At 39.5% G+C, this 22,500-nt stretch overlaps 2 protein-coding genes across 3 annotated transcripts in view; both read right to left on the bottom strand.

Moving 5' to 3' along the window:
• The window catches only part of LOC120545274, a 347,924-nt gene that overhangs the window by 18,578 nt on the left and 306,846 nt on the right, over positions 1 to 22,500 (bottom strand). The window lies entirely within an intron of this gene.
• On the bottom strand, positions 10,938 to 19,895 carry LOC120545281 (septin-1-like). The gene is made up of 2 exons (XM_039779483.1): positions 19,760 to 19,895; positions 10,938 to 13,664 (listed from the first exon to the last, which is right to left on the bottom strand). The coding sequence occupies exons 1-2, from the start codon at positions 19,831 to 19,833 to the stop codon at positions 12,149 to 12,151; spliced, it is 1,590 nt and encodes a 529-aa protein (XP_039635417.1). The 5' UTR covers positions 19,834 to 19,895; the 3' UTR covers positions 10,938 to 12,148.

The raw sequence follows: 22,500 nt of genomic DNA, 5'->3' as shown, positions 1-22,500 counted from the left end.
ATATCTCCACCAGACTCCATGTAAATAATCAGGACTTTTAGCGTGTATAGAGCCAGCATATCTCCACCAGACTCCATGTAAATAATCAGGACTTTTAGCGTGTATAGAGCCAGCATATCTCCACCAGACTCCATGTAAATAATCAGCACTTTTAGCGTGTATAGAGCCAGCATATCTCCACCAAACTCCATGTAAATAATCAGGACTTTTAGCGTGTATAGAGCCAGCATATCTCCACATGTAAATGGGTGAATTAAGGGTTTATTTCAACCAAACCAGAGTGGTGATTGTTGGAACAATGGAAAGATGAACCAAGACGGCTTTTGGTAGTTTTATTTAGTTTCTGTCCACTTTGAATGAAGTGTGTTTTACGATGATAAAAGTACTGATTATATACATGGAGTCTGGTGGGTGTAACTAAATGTAACTAAAGCACTGACAGACTGACAGAGTGGGGGCAATCTGTTCTGTCTTAGAGCACAAAGTTAAAACACCATTGTTTTTTTTCAACTATCCTACATACTTACACATTAGTATGTAATTCCTAGTCAGTTATCAATGTTAAATTTGTTCTTTAATAAGCTTATCTACAATGTGTTTAATGATTGTATGTTCATACTTCATGCAGGATGGATTCCCCAATTCTAAATTATTATATCAATTACAAACTAGGTATTTAGAAGCTGTCAATGGTTCATAAGATCAGTTAGAAAGTGCTCCTCTGAAGTTGTAGAAATAGGAAGAACTAACTTAATTTACAAGATAACTGAGACTTTTTGTGAATGTTGGGGATCTGCTGGTCTTTCAATCTCATTTGTAAATGCCATAACTTATCCCAGAATGCATCTGTGGTATTAGCCAGACCTTCCTCCACAGCACTGTTCAGATAGAGTAGTCAATTTTTAGCGTTTAAAAAACATTTGTAGCTTTTTCCAACATTCTTCTTCTTTCAACATTCTTTTGTCACAGTTTTGATATTGAAAGTTTTTGTAAATGGGTCAAATTTGACCTGAGATCAACAAGAGGGATAAGACAATACTATGTATATTAAACAACAACAATGGACTTAGTTAAGAGTTAGACAATAGTGCAGAGTGCAAAGGCTGCCTGAATAAATATGGGATGATTAATGTAAGTGGTTTCTTTATGAGGTAGATGATATGACAGTTTATTAACAGCGTGCTTAGATTTATATTTGACAGTGATGATATTTACATGTTATTAAAGGTCCCATGGTATGGAAATGTCACTTTATGAGGTTTTTTAACATTAATATGAGTCCCCCAGCCTGCCTATGGTCCCCCAGTGGCTAGAAATGGTGATAGGTGTAAACTGAGCCCTGGGTATCCTGCTCTGCCTTTGAGAAAATGAAAGCTCAGATGGACCAATCAGGAATCTTCTCCTTATGAGGTCATAAGGAGCAAGGTTACCTCCCCTTTTTCTGCTTTGCCCGCCCAGAGAATTTGACCCACCCATGAGAGAGAGAGAGAGAGAGAGAGAGAGAGAGAGAGAGAGAGAGAGAGAGAGAGAGAGAGAGAGAGAGACATCATGGCTTTCAAATGAGAAAAGTGGCAGTTGGTCAAGGCCACACCCCCACCCTCCACCTTGCCCCCCCCCCCCTCCTCTTTTTTAAATTTGTAACTTTATTTCAAAAAATAGTTTACAGACTTTCAAAAATCGTTAATAATATAGACAGCAGGAGCACTTAAATAAATTTGAGTAGACATCAGATATTAATATAGCTTTCTTATTGGATACCAACTTAGGAGACTCAAAGTCCATGTCAAATTCAACCTGGAACAATTTGAAGCACGGTGTTGATCTGAAAAATTTTGCATTATGGATATGGAGTTTACCTAGATTACAAATACATCCGAAAATGCTTCTCACCTTCATTCACTTTAAGTGAATGTAGCCTTGGCCAGGAGGGGTTGATGTCGTCAGGCGGTACCCATCGTTCATTGGGTGTTTCAACCCTTATCCGCAACACCCTCCCAATGGTGGATCGGCAGTGGTGGCCAAGTCACTGCCCATCTTCCCCTCCTGGCTTCCAGCTCAACTCCTCCCTCCTGCTCCATACCCAGCAAGAGGCTCTTTTCCCCATCCTGCGAGCTGCTGTCTTTCTCTCCTTCCCTGTCATTCCAATGGCTGTCAGCATTCTCCACACTGACTGAGCAGGAAATCCTCTACAGCCAACCTCGACCGGGAACAGCCATGCCTGCCATCCTTTCCCCCTACAATCATACAGAAGGTCTTGGTATTTGGCGCTCTTCCTTTCAAATGCCTGTTCACACCCCTCTTCCCATGGGACTGTAAGTTCTATGAGGATGATCTTCTTTGCCTCTTCAGACCACAGTACCACATCTGGCCTCAGGGTTGTCTGGACAACCTGGGGGAACCGCAGCCTTCCTCCCAGGTCGACCTTCATTTCCTACGATTGGGCCTTTTGTAGCAGACTGGTTCTTGTTGACGCGGTGGTTGGTGGCTTTTCCCCCTCCCTTACAAACTGGATTGATGTTGTTTTTCGAGGTGCTTGGCGTTTCCTATTCCTCTCCTGCTCTAAGGTGTTAGCGAGTGTCATGAGCACCCTATCGTGGCGCCGTAAAATAAAGAGATTTACAATATTACATAATTTTCTATCTTTACATTCAAAATAGGTAATAATATGTTTCTCTTCAAGTGTGATTGTATGTTTTGTTTTAAATACCATATAATCTTCAAATATTTTCCAGAATGCAATACAGAATGAACAACCGTAAAAAAGATGGGTTAACAACTCTTGTTCTTTTTTACAAAAACTACAATAATTTTCAACAGGCATGAATTTCGAGGCAAAGAGGTTAATAGGCTATATATTATGTAATATTTTCAAATTTAATTCCCTAACTTTGTTTGTGATACAATATCTAAAGGGAACAAGCCACGCCCTATGATAGTTAATATCAGTAAAATGAGAATTCCTGAAAAATTTCCAACAAGGTGTTATTTTCTTTAAATTTAGAAGAGATTTTCTAATGTGCTTATTAGTACAAGTGCGGCTCATAATATCCATACCATTTATATAAAGAGTAAATTAAAACCAGTAACTTGTTTTTTATAACTTTTCATTAATTCGAATATGCCATTAGGTATAGATTTGAAAACTGAATTTTATTCTTTGAATGTTATTGGGAATGCTTTCTCTCTGAGAAAAGATTCATAATTAAGTAATTGACCATAGACTTGTATGGAGAAAAGTTATGAGAATAACACAGTTTCCAGGCCAAAAGAGCTTGTTGATTAAATTGGGATAGTATTAATGGCAATCTTGTAATATTGTAGTTACATTTCAATAAAGATTTAAGGCCTTCTATACTATTACAAATGTTATTGGGGATAAAGTACCATTTCACCTTAAAGGTGTAATTCAAGTCCAAAAACTCCAGAAGTTCAAATCCATCTTCATCCTTACAACCAGAGAGCACTGCTTTTTTAAAATGATGGTGTCTGTTTTTCCATACAACATTCGTAAATATGGAATTCATGTCTTAACATGTTGAATTACTGTATGAACATTGAGAGAGAGGACAGGGTAGACACATCTTGAAATCCCTTCTGCTTCAGTCAAAAGAACCCTACCTAGAATAGAAATGTCTCTTTAAAGCCATAAATCCAGGATTGTTTTAGTCTTCTTCAACTTAGACGAATGTTAAGGTTGTAGGAACGAGTTAAGGAAAAGATATTCTGACATAGGGAATATCAGAGATTAAAGGGGTGATAGAATGCAAAACCGATTTTACCCTGTCATAGTTGAATAACGACAGTTGGGTGGGTAAATAGGACATACATAGAAGCTCAAAGTCCCACTGACACCCCTTTACTATGAAAATCTAATTTTTTGAAACTGCCACTGAAAGAGGGCGAATCTCAACAAAGCTGGAAGTTGACGTCAACCTCCCAAAAACCGGAACCTTTGTCAGCCCCAACATTTACATAGGCTACACAACTGACCTGAGATCAGGTAGTACATTTACATAGGCTACACAACTGACCTGAGATCAGGTAGTCTTCTGAATCTAGGTCGCGCAGATCTCTGCTATTCCATTACAAAATTCACTTCTGAAACTTTTTTATGCGAGAAATCAACTATGTAAAACTCAAATATGGGCCGCTTTACGAAAATGGATGGCTAATTGCAAATTTTGTCTGACTGTGTGTCGGAGTTCAGCGGCCGGTGCTGCCTGGGTTGCTACATCACCGCCCTGCCTGTCCTCCGTCACAGACCCGGCCTGCTGTGAGCTTGATTGAGCTCGGCCGGCGGCCCGGTGCTCAATACCCGCGCAAACTCACCCTTTCCTGGGTGACTGGACTACTACACGCTGCTGCCCTGACAGAGCTCTAGGGCCTGCAGCTCGCGGTTCTCCCTCCCCTCTTCCTGCTACCGGCCAACCGGTGTGTGACTGAGAGCGCGGTAAGCGAGCATGTTACGCCCGCAACCACAGCCCGCAGGTTCCAGTTAATCTTCTAATGGGTATGTGTGTTGAGTTATTTAAACAAACAATCGGGGAAATAAACACCTCTTGTTTGCGAGTCTCATTGATAGAGCCCACGGTGAGCTGGAGTCCATCAATGAGAGCTAGCTAGCCTCCTCCTAACGAGACCTCTGACATTCACAAAAATGCATTCAATTGAAATCCGAAATCGGACAAGTGTTAGCTAAGCTTTTTAAGACCTTGGGGAACCTGTAATATACATGCCGTGACGAAATTCAAACTGTAAATATACTATAGTTATGCTGAAAGTGGAGCTAGCTAGCTAGCTGCGATATTTCCCCATTGTATTGAATGGGACATACAGTGCCTTGCGAAAGTATTCGGCCCCCTTGAACTTTTCGACCTTTTGCCACATTTCAGGCTTCAAACATAAAGATATAAAACTGTAATTTTTTGTGACGAATCAACAACAAGTGGGACACAATAATGAAGTGGAACGAAATTTATTGGATATTTCAAACTTTTTTAAGAAATAAAAACTGAAAAATTGGCGCGAGCAAAATTATTCAGCCCCTTTACTTTCAGTGCAGCAAACTCTCTCCAGAAGTTCAGTGAGGATCTCTGAATAATCCAATGTTGACCTAAATGACTAATGATGATAACGAGAATCCAGCTGTGTGTAATCAAGTCTCCTTATAAATGCACCTGCTCTGTGATAGTCTCAGAGGTCCGTTTAAAGCGCAGAGAGCATCATGAAGAACAAGGAACACACCAGGCAGGTCCGGAGATACTGTTGTGGAGAAGTTTAAAGCCGGATTTGGATACAAAAAAGATTTCCCAAGTTTTAAACATCCCAAGGAGCACTGTGCAAGCGATAATATTGAAATGGAAGGAGTATCAGACCACTGCAAATCTATGGAAGACCCGCCGTCCCTCTAAACTTTCAGCTCATACAAGGAGAAGACTGATCAGAGATGCAGCCAAGAGGCCCATGATCACTCTGGATGAACTGCAGAGATCTACAGCTGAGGTGGGAGACTCTGTCCATAGGACAACAATCAGTCGTTATACTGCACAAATCTGGCCTTTATGGAAGAGTGGCAAAAAGAAAGCCATTTCTTAAAGATATCCATAAAAGTATCGTTTAAAGTTTGCCACAAGCCACCTGGGAGACACACCAAACACGTGGAAGAAGGTGCTCTGGTCAGATGAAACCCAAATCGAACTTTTTGGCAACAATGCAAAACGTTATGTTTGGCGTAAAAGCAACACAGCTCATCACTCCTTGAACACACACCATCCCCACTGTCAAACATGGTGGTGGCAGCATCATGGTTTGGGCCTGCTTTTCTTCAGCAGGGACAGGGAAGATGGTTAAAATTGATGGGAAGATGGATGGAGCCAAATACAGGACCATTCTGGAAGAAACCTTGATGGAGTCTGCAAAAGACCTGAGACTGGGACGGAGATTTGTCTTCCAACAAGACAATGATCCAAAACCTAAAGCAAAATCTACAATGGAATGGTTCACAAATAAACATATCCAGGTGTTAGAATGGCCAAGTCAAAGTCCAGACGTGAATCCAATCGAGAATCTGTGGAAAGAACTGAAAACTGCTGTTCACAAACGCTCTCCATCCAACCTCACTGAGCTCGAGCTGTTTTGCAAGGAGGAATGGGCAAAAATGTCAGTCTCTCGATGTGCAAAACTGATAGAGACATACCCCAAGCGACTTACAGCTGTAATCGCAGCAAAAGGTGGCGCTGCAAAGTATTAACTTAAGGGGGCTGAATAATTTTGCACACCCAATTTTTCAGTTTTTTGATTTGTTAAAAAGGTTTGAAATATCCAATAAATTTCGTTCCACTTCATGATTGTGTCCCACTTGTTGTTGATTCTTCACAAAAAATTACAGTTTTATATCTTTATGTTTGAAGCCTGAAATGTGGCAAAAGGTCGAAAAGTTCAAGGGGGCCGAATAGTTTCGCAAGGCACTGTATTTAGCTGCTCCTCGTAACAAGACCCTGAGTTCATAAAAATACCTTAAATTCAAATCGGACACAACGTTAGCTTTGTAAGACCTTGGGGTAGCTGTGATATCAGTGCCATCACGAAATTCAAACCGTAAATGTATTATTTATAGATATAGTTATGCCGGCAGCCGGCCGCGGAGCCCCATATGCAGTATCCACAAAGGGTGACTTTGCGCTGGGTATGGAGCCCAGCAGGCTGTCTCTTTCTCGTCAGACTGTGTGGAGCTCCTAAAGTCTGACACGTCTTATCAAATTTGCAATTAGCCATCAATTTTCGTAAAACGGCCCATATTTCAGCTTTATATAGTTGATTTCTCGCATAAAAAAGTCTCAGAAGTGAATTTGGTATTGAAACATTGCAGTGTCTGGAATATGAGATTCTGTCGCGTCTCTAATGTGTGTGTGTATTGGGGATTCGCTCAACCAATCAGCGCGCGTCTCTAATGTGTGTGTATGGCAATTTGCTCAACCAATCAGCATGCAGCTCATCTAAATATTCAGGACCATACCATATTTGGAAGAAAAGCTCTTGTTACAAATAGGGCCAAAACACAGGGATGCATAAGGGCCAATAAAATATCAACCAGGCCATTTTCAGCCCAACCAATGTTACATACCCTATTAGGAGACCATGAGGAACAGTGTGAAATACTCTATATAATCATTTTATCACCCCTTTAACTCACCGTCAAGTGCGAAGCTCTTAACATGAGTACCTCAATTAAGTCCTAAAAAAAATCTTATTTTAACTAGTGGAGTGAACATATTGCCCTTTGAATTGTATACAGGGAGAACAAAATAACCCCTTAAGATTGGTTGGCATATTTAACTTAAACATTTTACCTCACATTAAGGGAAGTTTAACAAGTTAAGCAGTGTGAACATTTACCTCATATTAATGGAAATATAACAAGTTACGCAGCGTGTCTCACACCGTTAATGATGACAGCAGGACCCTGCCATTTAGTTTTCATTCCATCATGTTTCACAAGAGGCCAAAGTTTATTTCTGCACTGTCTCTCCTGTTGAGTTAAATCCTCAGTCATCCGAAGGTTCTTTCTCTTCATGACATTAGCGTTGAAGGAAGCTCTCCATATTTTGAATCTAAAGGTGCGCATGGTGAACTGAATGATGATGGGACGTGTGCTTTTATCCTCTCTCAGGCGTCCGACCCTGTGCACGGAGTCCACCATGAATCCAAGCTTGCTCTTTTCCTCTGGGATGATTTCAGCGATGATCTCCAGCACCTCCTTCCTCACATCCTCGTTGCTGCTTTCTGGGAGATTCAGAAGACGGAGATTCCATCTCCTACTGTACTGCTCCGACTCTTCTTGTTTTTCCCTCAAGGTTTTCATCTGGCACTCATCTTCTTCACTGTTTCATCAGTTCCTTTCCACTGGATTTCCAGCCCTTTGACATTTTCCTGCACTCTAGCAATCTCAGCTGTATTTTTCATTATCATTTCTTCAAACTTCAAAAAATGGTCATTCAAGCCATTAATGGCTTTTAGGATGTCAGCATTTGTTACCGTTTCCTTTTCTTTGGTGCAGACCTTCTTGGGATTTGGGCTTTTCGTGGGAGTATCAGGAAGAGGTGTACATAAACCAGAGAACGAATTATCAACATCTATATCCATTATCAGGCCTCCCTTTCTCACATTCTTGGCATCTCTCTTTGACATCTTAGCACACGTGTCCTGGCTGTTAGCAAAACTTTGGTTTACAGCGCACGTGTCCTGGTATAGCAAAACTTTGGCTAATAGCTAACAGTTTGTAAGCTAGTTGCTACTTCACAAAGTTTGATCAGCAAAAGTCCTTTTGTTCGGGAGAATGAACTTACTAGATGCAAGAGCAACGTTCCACTCCTTCGTTTATCGATGATTTATTGCTGAATTTCAGGAAAGAGACTTCAGATACAGTATTAGGGGACCACTAAGGTCTATATAAAAGAGACTTAAGATACAGTATTAGGGGACCATTAAGGTCTATATAAAAGAGACTTAAGATACAGTATTAGGGGACCATTAAGGTCTATATAAAAGAGACTTAAGATACAGTATTAGGGGACCATTAAGGTCTATATAAAGAGACTTCAGACACAGTATTAAGGGACCACTAAGGTCTATATAAAAGAGACTTAAGATACAGTATTAGGGGACCATTAAGGTCTATATAAAAGAGACTGCAGATACAGTATTAGGGGACCACTAAGGTCTAAATAAAGAGACTTCAGATACAGTATTAGGGGACCATTAAGGTCTATATAAAAGAGAAACTTAATAAGGATTAGAAACCATTAATATCTATATAAAAATTTAATTAAAATTTTTACTTTAAGAGACTTAAGATACAGTATTAGGGGACCACTAAGGTCTATATAAAAGAGACTTTCAGATACAGTATTAGGGGATTTTTTTTTTTTTGGTTTTTTTTTACATTTAAAATGTATTTATAAAAAGTTTCTTTTGTTAGATGAGGTTTTGTAAAAGTAAGGGGGCGTAAAGAGTTAGTAGTATGGTTATAAAATTAAGACTTATAAAAGCAACATGTCAATGACTGTAAACTATGTAAACTATAAAGGATGTATAATTTCCAGCTCCAGAGGGTGTTTCAGCTTCAGTTAGTTTCTTTCACCACCTGCTGGTCAAAAGGAAACATCACTGCTGGTTCATCTTCTCCCTTCAAATCAAAACTTTATTGACTTTAGGACACTTTTTTTTAATAACAACCCAGTTTAAAACAATGAAACATAATCAGCATAACAACCAATAAAATACTAAATAGAAACAGAGAAACTCACCAAATAAAACATGTTCAAATCCTCTTTCTGATTGGATAATAATCTTTGTTTCATATCGTCAGTTATCAGACTCCCAAATTGATTATCTTCTGTATTTATATAATAATAATAATAAAATGAGTGTTTTCTGATTGGCTGATCATATCTTGAGGTACAACATGAAAGGAAATATTACCAAAAGGTGGTGAGTTTCTGTCTCTACGTCCTCCAATTATTTTATATCAACAATGTTTGATATCAAATACTAGACATCACAAGTTTGATTGTGTTTGACCTCAACTTTATTAGACTGATTCATATTCAACATGTTTCAACACATCAACATATTCAGAACTTTAATTTCAAGTCTATACTGTATTGTTTGTATGTATGTGAATATATTAGTTTCTAGTGAGGCTAGGACTAAGTCTATAAAATAAAATGGTATAACAAAGATTAATAGTCATGTATTGAAGAAAGTTGAGCAGAAAGTTCAACAGACTACAAAAGCTCATTTCAAGCAGACATTTTATTAATATTTGACAGAAAACTGCATCAGTCATGGTGTGATTTCATGAGGAACAACAATAATGAGTAAGTTATCAACATGGCATCATGACTTTGCATAAATATACACCCCACTTTCATGAAGCCAAATGACGTGTTATTGTACGCATTTTCAGCTATCCACGTGTATGCCTACGCTGTATACAGCTGATGTAAACATACCCACCACGTGGCCTCGCCACATTGCATGTTATCGCGAGAACGTCACACGCCTGTTAAAAAAAAAGAAATGGTTGGGTTTAGGAAAAGAACGCCGGGAAAGGCTTTAGTAACAAAACAGTGACAAAAACACGGAAAATAACGACAAAAACACGCTTAGGAAAACAAGAAATGGTTGGGTTTAGGAAAGAAACATTGGGTAAGGCTTATTACAAAAAAATATAAAAAAAACAAAAAACGGCTGAATCATCACACATCCACCACCCCAACCCTACCTCCTTACTCAATCCCCCGTTCATTTATTTTACGTTTACATTTATACTACTCGCTACGGCGGAAATTGACTCCCAATGTAGGCAATGGCGGCCGATTTGCGTTGATATACACACAAAAATGCGATTATGCATCTTGATAACACGCAACAACGGAATACAAATTGGCATGTCATACATACGCCAATTCATGAGATCACCTGAAAATATAAGTCCCCTGGGAGAATGTGTAGTGTATTTGGTAGCGATGGTGCGTTGCTGTGTGGACAGGAATCCGCTGACGCTGTTTCTTGATTATAAAGGTTTATTTACATCGAAAAATTCAGCATCGATTTACAAGCTCTGAAGAGCCCGGAGAGGACTTGTTATCCCAATTCTCCAGTGGTCCTCTGACTTTCTTTGTTTGAACATGGTATATAGAGTATGTACTATACTTTGGGTAACATAAGGTGGGGGTTGGATCAATAATTGACCAATGGCTACAAGCAAACTGGCCTTCTTTCTCCATCTTGGGGGCTCCATTATGTTTCCAGAGAGGTGTCCTCTGAAAGTAGGCTAAAGTTCATCACTTCTAGCTACATATAGACAGTTCAGATATGGCCTAAATACAAGTTATAGAATGATCAGATAAAATAGGATGACAATACACCTCAAATGTTTTTTTATATTGTTGTTATTTTGCTTCATTTACACACAAAGAGAAACACATAGACATGCATTGATATGGCTTAACATGCACAGCACAGTGATCAGTTAGGTAGTTTCCAGGAGGATGACTGGTACCTCTCCAGCTACCAGTCACCACTCACACTACCCTCTGGTCCCAATATATATTGTAAATACATTGAATCACTCAAAATAAAAAATTAAAGTACAACATGAAATAATCAACATGTTTCCACATGGTCAGAGTCTTCTGAAATAGTATAACTAGTCATTATGATGAATACACATAAAGACACCAGGGTATATCATATATAATCACATATATTGATTTTAACCCCTTGACGCCTGAATTTATTCACAATTATATAAACAAAATATTATGTGTGTTTCTGGCTCCAAGCTGATGCTAAATTAAGTTGAGATTGTTAATTTGTCTATAGCATATGGAATAGATATAAATTTAGGGTTAGGGGTAGGGTTAGGGTTAATTTCGCTGACAAAAAATACATCTGTGTTGCCAAAGCATAAGAACAAACATATGTAAACAACAACGAGTAAATACATTTGACCATTTTCTGATGGGAAACTATCATATATGAAACACTCAAACAATAAATTGGTTATTTACACAATTGTTTTTAAACAATAAACATTTCTGCAGATTGTTGTCAAATCTCCACATAAAATCATAACCATTCATTAGACAGAGTTCATATTGGCCTTATGACTATAAGAAAAAAATGTTTAGATAATCATACATTTTATCTATATACACATTGTTTATTTAAGTTCAGCAGTTCTAATCTGAACACACACACACACACACACACACACACACACACACACACACACACACACACACACACACACACACACACACACACACACACTTCATTAATATAAACTGTCCATACTGTAATGATAAATAACCCCTTACATATGTGAAGAATAGGCACTAGTTGATCTCATAGATCTTAGTTCAGTTTAAGTAAACTAACTAAACACACAGATGACTTCAGATCTTTGTCCTGTGGTCTAAATGTCCACCCTGGTCCAGTGATGAACAGGTCTAACTCCAGGACACTGGGACATGTCTTTGGGTCAGCAGTCTAGGCTTCGGTGACCCTCTTCTAATTTTTCTTTCTTTTAAACATTTGAGATATTGAACTATACATGTACTGCAGCCCAGCCTGAAATCCTTCATATTTTTGACTTGATTTGTTTTAGATGGTTGACCTTCTCTGTGTCATGTTTCATCTCCATCTCCTCAATCAGGAAGTCCAGGTGGACATTAGTAGACAGTGAAACCACATTCAGGGCGTTCTCCTCCAGTTTGACAACATGCTGGTAGGCTTCATCTAGCAAACGTGTTTTGGTTGTTTCAAGGGTTTCCTTCTCTCTCTGAAGAGTTTCCAAAATGCTCTCTAGCTTATTAGTCTCTGTTTTATTTGTTTCATACTTTGCTTTCACATCTTCTAGAGTTTTTATAACTTTTCTTGTCTTCTTCACATACATCCACTCTTCTTTCACATGATCTGATACAGGACACTTCCCGGTACATGAAGTGCAGCGGCCATTTTCCATGAACTCACACTTTGAGGGATTCATGGCCACTGTGCATCCAGGATGGTGACAGGTCTCCTCACAGACAGTACAGCAGGTTGCTCCTTCATAGAACAACCCTAACCCCCACCTCCCACCCTTAACAGGTTCTTTATCTTTGTAGACCTCATCAACTTCTACAGTGAACTTCTCATTCTTCTTCATCTCTCGCTCATACTTCTTCAGACCATCCTGAGTCTGTTGGATCTCTCTTTGCTTTAGATTAATCAACTTAATTCTCTCTTGCAGGTTGTTGATGCAGGCTGTCAGTCTGATTCGCCCCTTCAGGACATTCATGGTTGTCTCCAACCTCTGAGGTTCAGTTTTTACCAGGAAGTTTGTGAACTGATTCATTCCTTTCATTGATATTTTATCTGCATGTTTGAGGGCTTCCTCATCCTCTGCCCTGTCTTCATTCTGGTGGTTATTAAACAGGAAGTGAACAGGCTGATTCTTCTCATTACTGGCACATTTAATCTTCGCAGCCTCAAGAGCTTTTTTAGGTGTTCTTCCATCTGAGTGTGTGATGAGGGCAACAATGTTCTTCTCCATGTCTTTTCCAAACAGAGACACCATTGAATCAAAGATGTACCTCTGACGGTCACTCAGTCGATTCTCACTGGCTTTCATCACCAGACCCACTGCATTAATCTCATGAACTCCATCTTCTGAGCGGAACAAGTCAAATAATCTTTCCATGATGTTCATGTCATGTTTGATCCCTCTGGTGTCTCCATATCCAGGAGTATCGATGATGGTCAGAGAGTAGGGCAGAGTTTTATCTTCAAAACCAAAGATCTGGTACACCATCACATCTGATGTCTGACTTTCTGATTGACTTTTCGTCTCCTCTACGATCTGAAACCAGACATCATCCTCCCACTCCACTCCCATGGCGTAGTTGACCAGAGAGTTGATCAGAGAAGATTTTCCAGTTCCTTTTTCACCAACAAGTAAGATGGTTTTGTTTTCCTTGTTTGGATCTTTTTCACCAAAAGTTATTCTTGTCAGAGGTCCAATCTTCTCTTTCTTTGGTGTCAGCTGGTAGACAGCAGGAGATCCTGATTGGATAAGAACTTTGTTGGGGATGTTGTCATATTTGGATGAGGTGTTCCTGTAGAAAACTAAAGAGCAGAGCTCAAAACATGAATTGGTACATTAGAGACTGGTTCAAAAAGCAGTAATAGTAGTAATTATGTATGCCAGTAATGTCATAATGTAATATATTGAGGTTAGATGAAACCAAAACCCCTCAGGAAGTTATGAATGTGGGCGTCGGTTAGCTCAGTTGGTATAAAGAGGTTTATTCCTCAAGGGGAGAACTGCTGGCACCTTCTTTTTGTTAGAAAACAGCATAACCTAGATTTTTTAAGCATTTACCACCAGTTTGAGAGGGAACAGGCGTGACTGTTAAGCGTCAGATGCGGCCTGCAGATGTTCAAAGACCAGGGCAACAGTGTTTCACGACAATAAACAATTATTTCATCTCTGTCATGCTCTGTTGGCGTTCCCATAAAACACTAAATGGATTGATCGGTGCCTCCTACTTCATTTCAGAGGAACACGTCTATCTGGAGATCAATAGAGAAAAATGGAAATAAATTTAGTCTTTGGAAAAATCTAACTGTAATTCATTTTAGTGATTGAATATTATCTGTGATATAGACTAATTAATTATCCAATCTGTTGTATTAGCTGAAAAAATTCCCAGCAGTATAAAAACATCATGAATAAATACATAAAAATGCCCATGAAATGTATCCTGAACATGGGCGTAAAATACTTCTAACATACAGGGGACAATAAACATAACATTTCTTAAAGGAATACGCCACCGTTTGCTGAAATTGGGTTATTCACCGTCTCCTCTATATGTGTTATAGTGAGACTATGTGTTATAGTGAGGGTATGTGTTATAGTGAGGGTATGTGTTATAGTGAGACTATGTGTTATAGTGAGGGTATGTGTTATAGTGAGGGTATGTGTTATAGTGAGACTATGTGTTATAGTGAGGGTATGTGTTATAGTGAGACTATGGCCCAATCCCAAAGTGAGCCCTGAGGACTAAGGACTCACAGACTTAATTGATCTCAGGTACTAAGTGAGTGAGTGTGTGAGGCCACATGGACTCAGATAGGTAGAAATGGGATCGGGACAGCACTTCACGAGATCACGTTACCTTGGCGACGTTTAATAACAAAGATGTTGCTGACACTTGCCGGTTTGGGAATTTTCATTTTAAGTTTGTTGCTTCACCACCGGCCAAGGCCCAGGAGACGCGGCTACCTGATTCCAAACTCTTGTTTTACGAAGCAGGACAACAGGTTGGTCCGTTCCGTGGTCGTGGTGTCGTGCTGTTGTTTACCTTCGTAATTTCCGGATTTCCCTATTGTCTCCGCGGTAAACGTCACAACGCTTTGAACTGTGGGTAATTCCCTTTGGTAAAGTCTGCAAAGTGAGGTTATGTGTTATAGTGAGACTATGTGTTATAGTGAGACTATGTGTTATAGTGAGACTATGTGTTATAGTGAGGTTATGTGTTATAGTGAGACTATGTGTTATAGTGAGGTTATGTGTTATAGTGAGACTATGTGTTATAGTGAGGTTATGTGTTATAGTGAGAATATGTGTTATAGTGAGGTTATGTGTTATAGTGAGACTATGTGTTATAGTGAGACTATGTGTTATAGTGAGACTATGTGTTATAGTGAGACTATGTGTTATAGTGAGGTTATGTGTTATAGTGAGACTATGTGTTATAGTGAGGTTATGTGTTATAGTGAGACTATGTGTTATAGTGAGACTGTGTTATAGTGAGGGTATGTGTTATAGTGAGACTATGTGTTATAGTGAGACTGTGTTATAGTGAGGGTATGTGTTATAGTGAGACTATGTGTTATAGTGAGACTATGTGTTATAGTGAGACTATGTGTTATAGTGAGACTATGTGTTATAGTGAGACTGTGTTATAGTGAGACTATGTGTTATAGTGAGACTATGTGTTATAGTGAGGGTATGTGTTATAGTGAGACTATGTGTTATAGTGAGGGTATGTGTTATAGTGAGGGTATGTGTTATAGTGAGGGTATGTGTTATAGTGAGGGTATGTGTTATGTGGTATAGTGAGGGTATGTGTTATGTGGTATAGTGAGACTATGTGTTATGTGTTATAGTGAGGGTATGTGTTATAGTGAGTGGGTATGTGTTATAGTGAGGGTATGTGTTATAGTGGAGGGTATGTGTTATAGTGAGGGTATGTGTTATGTGTTATAGTGAGACTATGTGTTATAGTGAGACTATGTGTTATGTGTTATAGTGAGGGTATGTGTTATAGTGAGACTATGTGTTATGTGTTATAGTGGAGGGTATGTGTTATAGTGAGGGTATGTGGTATAGTGAGACTATGTGTTATAGTGAGGGTATGTGTTATAGTGAGGGTATGTGTTATAGTGAGGGTATGTGTTATAGTGAGACTATGTGTTATAGTGAGACTATGTGTTATAGTGAGGGTATGTGTTATAGTGAGGGTATGTGTTATAGTGAGGGTATGTGTTATAGTGAGGGTATGTGTTATAGTGAGGGTATGTGTTATGTGTTATAGTGAGACTATGTGTTATGTGTTATAGTGAGGGTATGTGTTATAGTGAGACTATGTGTTATAAAGTGAGGGTATGTGTTATAAGTGAGGGTATGTGTTATGTGAGGGTATGTGTTATAGTGAGGGTATGTGTTAGTAGTGAGACTATGTGTTATGGTGAGACTATGTGTTATAGTGAGACTATGTGTTATAGTGAGGGTATGTGTTATAGTGAGGGTATGTGTTATAGTGAGGGGTATGTGTTATAGTGGAGGGTATGTGTTATAGTGAGGGTATGTGTTATGAGTGAGGGTATGTGTTATAGTGAGGGTATGTGTTATAGTGAGACTATGTGTTATAGTGAGGGTATGTGTTATAGTGAGACTATGTGTTATAGTGAGGGTATGTGTTATGTGTTATAGTGAGGGTATGTGTTATAGTGGAGATTATGTGTTATAGTGAGACTATGTGTTATAGTGAGACTATGTGTTATAGTGAGACTATGTGTTGTCAGTGAGACTATGTGTTATAGTGAGGGTATGTGTTACGTGTTATAGTGAGGGTATGTGTTATAGTGAGGCTATGTGCTATGTGTTATAGTGAGGGTATGTGTTATAGTGAGACTATGTGTTATAGTGAGGGTATGTGTTATAGTGAGACTATGTGTTATAGTGGAGGTTTGTGTTATAGTGAGACTATGTGTTATAGTGAGACTATGTGTTATAGTGAGACTATGTGTTATAGTGAGGGTATGTGTTATAGTGAGGTTATGTGTTATAGTGAGACTATGTGTTATGGTGAGGCTATGTGTTATAGTGAGGTATGTGTTATAGTGAGACTATGTGTTATAGTGAGACTATAAGTGTGTAATATAAGGAGTTATGTGTTATAGTGAGACTATGTGTTATAGTGAGGGGTATGTGTTATAGTGAGGGTATGTGTGTTATAGTGAGGGTATGTGTTATAGTGAGGGTATGTGTTATAGTGAGGGTATGTGTTATAGTGAGACTATGTGTTATAGTGAGACTATGTGTTATAGTGAGACTATGTGTTATAGTGAGACTATGTGTTATAGTGAGACTATGTGTTATAGTGAGGGTATGTGTTATAGTGAGGGTATGTGTTATAGTGAGGGTATGTGTTATAGTGAGACTATGTGTTATAGTGAGGGTATGTGTTATAGTGAGGGTATGTGTTATAGTGAGGGTATGTGTTATAGTGAGGGTATGTGTTATAGGAAGACAGGAAATCAATTTTTCCGACCTTTTATCTGTCAGATAGTCCTCTTACTGTGTGTGAGGAAATTAAATATTTAGGTCATGTCATATCTGATGACTGGACGGATGACAAAGACCTATACCGACAGCGCTGTCAAATTTACTCTCAAGCTAACATGCTTATAAGGAAGTTTTCCATGTGCTCTGATTCTGTGAAGTGTTCTTTGTTTAGAACTTACATCACACCGCTATATACTGCTCAATTGTGGTCTACAGTGCCTTGCGAAAGTATTCGGCCCCCTTGAACTTTTCGACCTTTTGCCACATTTCAGGCCTCAAACATAAAGATATAAAACTGTAATTTTTTTGAAGAATCAACAACAAGTGGGACACAATCATGAAGTGGAACGAAATTTTATTGGATATTTCAAACCTTTTAAACAAATAAAAAACTGAAATATTGTGTGCAAAATTATTCAGCCCCCTTAAGTTAATACTTTGTGGCGCGCCACCTTTTGCTGCGATACAGCCGTAGGTGCCGTGGGTATGTCTCTATCAGTTTTGCACATCGAGAGACTGACATTTTTGCCCATTCCTCCTTTACAAAACAGCTCGAGCTCAGTGAGGTTGGATGGAGAGCGGTTTGTGAACAGCATTTTCAGTTCTTTCCACAGATTCTCCGATTGGATTCAGGTCTGGACTTTGACTTGGCCATTCTAACACCTGGATATGTTTATTTGTGAACCATTCCATTGTAGATTTTGCTTTATGTTTTGGATCATTGTCTTGTTGGAAGACAAATCTCCGCCCCAGTCTCAGGTCTTTTGCAGACTCCATCAGGTTTTCTTCCAGAATGGTCCTGTATTTGGCTCCATCCATCTTCCCATCAATTTTAACCATCTTCCCCTGTCCCTGCTGAAGAAAAGCAGGCCCAAACCATGATGCTGCCACCACCATGTTTGACAGTGGGGATGGTGTGTTAAGGGTGATGAGCTGTGTTGCTTTTACGCCAAACATAACGTTTTGCATTGTTGCCAAAAAGTTCGATTTTGGTTTCATCTGACCACAGCACCTTCTTCCACATGTTTGGTGTGTCTCCCAGGTGGCTTTTGGCAAACTTTTGGAGCGCACACTTTTATGGATATCTTTAAGAAATGGCTTTCTTCTTGCCACTCTTCCATAAAGGCCAGATTTGTGCAGTATACGACTGATTGTTGTCCTATGGACAGAGTCTCCCGACCAGCTGTAGATCTCTGCAGTTCATCCAGAGTGATCATGGGCCTTTTGGCTGCATCTCTGATCAGTCTTCTCATTGTATGAGCTGAAAGTTTAGAGGGACGGCCGGGTCTTCATAGATTTGTAGTGGTCTGATACTCCTTCCATTTCAATATTATCGCTTGCACAGTGCTCCTTGGGATGTTTAAAGCTTGGGAAATCTTTTTGTATCCAAATCCGGCTTTAAACTTCCCACAACAGTATCTCGGACCTGCCTGGTGTGTTCCTTGTTCTTCATGATGCTCTCTCGCTTTACACGGATCTCTGAGACTATCACAGAGCAGGTGCATTTATACGGAGACTTGATTACACACAGCTGGATTCTATTTATCATCATTAGTCATTTAGGGTCAACATTGGATCATTCAGAGATCCTCACTGAACTTCTGGAGAGTTTGCTGCACTGAAAGTAAAGGGGCTGAATAATTTTGCACGCCCACTTTTTCAGTTTTTATTTGTTAAAAAAGTTTGAAATAGCCAATGAATTTCGTTCCACTTCATAATTGGGACCCACTTGTTGTTGATTCTTCACAAAAAATTACAGTTTTATATCTTTATGTTTGAGGCCTGAAATGTGGCAAAAGGTCGAAACGTTCAAGGGGGCCGAATACTTTCGCAAGGCACTGTAATTATAAGAAAGAGTATGCAGAGGCTCAAGGTAGCATACAATGATGCAATGAGGCTGCTGCTCCGTGTCCCTAGGTGGCATAGTGCCAGCCTTTTGTTTGTGTCCACTAGAGTGCCAACCTGTGAGGCACTCTTAAGACAGCTGATGTTTAGTTTCATATGTTGACTGGACAAGTCAGAGAACCACATAATTGAAGCTTTAGTCAGCCCTGTGAAAAGCTGTTATAGATACACTTCTAGGTTAAGACAGCATTGGTGCAATAGCCTGTCTATCCTATGGGTTAATGTGTAATTGTTATGTATTTTTGTATCTCTTTTATATTTTTATACTGTATTGTGTGTTATATGGACCTGGGTCTGCAATAAAGTTTTTTTATGGCTCTTTTTTGCAATATAGATAGTTGAAATATATAAGTATTTCCACCAACCTCTCTTATGTAGTGAATTGTCTCATCATTTAGTGAAATGTGATCCAGCAGTGTTTAAAACTAGGCCTTAGCAAGTAATACTCACGTTGCCATGGTAACAGATTCAGACATATTAGGAGGCCGTTCTCTACTCCGGCTTCTTCTTCTTATTGAAGCCATCTTGAGGTCTCCTGGTCCTCCTGAAGTGTTGAGATCTCCTCTTCAGAGTGATGAAGAAGCTGACTTTACTAACGACATAACTTGTAAGGACACAACTTGTAACAACATCTTAAACAACTGGCTTGACAAGGACGCGTATTGGCAAGTGCAAACAAACAAGATCAGTGGCGTTTTTGGGTACGGAGAGTACACCTTGGCTGTCACCCTTGCAATTTCAAATCGCTACCATCAAAGAAGAAAACGCAAAGAAAGTCCCTGTAAGAATTCAACAAACAATGCCTTTGCCTACTTTTGTCGGGCGACATCCACCAGTGCCCTGGTCCGGCTGGCCAAACAACAGACAGAGCAAACCTTCCCGATGCGCCTACCGGCGCCGGTGCATCTCTGGCGCCGGTGCTCCCGGGCGGTGTCTGCAGGGATACGGGCGTTGGATCGCTGGGTCCCTCGTTGAGCTGGGATGGACAGGTGGGTTGGCTCTGCGCGGATGACGGGCTGGATCTTCGGCATGGTTCGCCGGGGACGGCGGGGCCCTCGGGGAGTGTGTCGGCGGCTGCAGCTGCCGGCCCTGGGCTTGGTGGTGTTTCTGTGCGGCGCTTGGGTCTGGACGATTCGGACCTTTGCCGTGGTTCGCCGGGTGGACGTCCTGCAGTGGCTGGGGCAGATCCCGTGGATTTGGGCGGCCCAGGCGGTGGCGGTGTTCGTGGAGTCGGCGTGGTGACCACCGCAAACATCCACAAACGCTTTACAGTAAATAAAGCAATATGCATGAACCGGAAGTGGAAGGTTGTTCGCACTGTAAACAATGCACGAATAATCTGGGATCAGAAAGTCAAACCAAAAGGTTTTTTTGGCGGACATCTAAATATCCGAAGCTTAAAATCGAAAAGCGATCAAATTATTCACATGATGACGGAATCTAATCTGGATTATTTATGTCTATCCGAAACTTGGCTGCATAAAAATTCCTCTACTGCTGGGATTTTAGCTCCGGGGTACGTCTCCTATAGGAGAGATAGAGCTGATGCCAAAGGGGGAGGGGTAATGATCTATGTGAGAGACAACATACAGTGCAGTGAAATTCAGTGGAAAACCCCAATTGATCTAGAATGTGTTGGGTTAAATCTATCTCTTGCACCTCAGATGTCTCTCACACTAATAGTTTTATATCGACCACCATCTGCTAACATAGACTTTTATGACAAATTCAAGGAAATGTTAAAGCAGTGTGATTTTAAAAAGGAGGTTATAGTGATGGGCGATTTTAACATACATTGGGACGATAACTGTACAAGGAAAAAACTGCAGCAAATTATGGATGGATTTAATCTTGTCCAGATGGTTAAAGGACCGACACGGATAACAAACACTTGTAGCACCTTAATTGACTTAATCTTTACCAATTATCCGGAACGGATTACAAAATCGTACAATATGTTAACTGGTCTTTCAGATCACAATATGGTGCTGATAACAAGAAAATTAACCAGAAAGCGATTTGCAGCATATTCCGGAAAAAAGGAGTTCACGGGCATTCCAAGGAGCAATCAGGAACAATTTCACACAGCAATAAGAAATATGAACTGGGACACTGTACTATTGGACAATGACTTGGAAATAATTAGTCAGAAATTCATTGACTGCTTACAAACAACAATTAATGAATATGTAGTGACAATTAAACACAAAAACAGGAAGTGTTCTTTTCCCTGGCTCAGTGATGATATAAAACAATTAATGAAAGACAGAGATAATGCTCTGAAAAAAGCCATAAAATCTAAATTATCCTGTGAGAGACAAAAATTTGCTTCGTTACGGAATAAAGTGACAAGACAACTACGAAAAGCAAAGGCAGACTTTTTTATCACTATTATTAAAAATTGTCATGGATCCTCAAAAGCGATTTGGGAAACAGATCAATAAACTAACAGGTAAAAATTTGTTTAGTAATAATTCAATACAGCTAAAGAATAATGGTATGCTTTTGCAGGATCCATCTGCTGTGGCACAGACAATAAACAAGTACTTTGTTGATTCTGTGGATACCATAGCTAAAGGTTTCCCTGTGAAATATAATTACCTACCTGTGATTGGTTCAGATTTAATAATTGAACCCCCACTACATCCAAAGTCTGTATCCATATCTGAGGTGGAAAAGGTAATTAAACAGCTTAAGTCTTCAAGAGCAAAAGACGTGTATGGGATGGATACACTCATGCTAAAACAAATAGGTCAATCTATTATGGGTCCACTAACACATATCATCAATGTGTCACTACATCAAGGGAAATTTCCTGAGTCATGGAAACTTGCTAGTGTCATTCCTATACTTAAAGGTGGTAACTCCCTTCTTACATCTAATTACCGACCTATTAGCATTCTGCCAACAGTATCTAAAGTCTTTGAAAAACTGGTTGCTAAACAAATTACTAATTATCTTAATTGCAGCTCTTTTCCTTTGCACTCAATGCAGTTTGGATTTAGGGCTAATCATTCTACAGAGACAGCAATACGTTATTTTCTGGAAAAGGTTAAATCAAATATGGACAAAGGACCGGATAGTGGGAGCTATCTTCCTAGATCTTCGGAAAGCATTCGACACAAGTTAACCATTCAGTTTTACTGCATAAACTCCATGCATTTAACTTTTCCTTAAAATGTATTAGCCTT

This window comes from Perca fluviatilis, chromosome 17, assembly GCF_010015445.1.
Source record: "Perca fluviatilis chromosome 17, GENO_Pfluv_1.0, whole genome shotgun sequence".
NCBI classification, from domain to species: Eukaryota; Metazoa; Chordata; class Actinopteri; order Perciformes; family Percidae; genus Perca; species Perca fluviatilis.
Note: the sequence above shows the minus strand (reverse complement) of the source record. Positions and strands in the feature narration are given on the sequence as shown.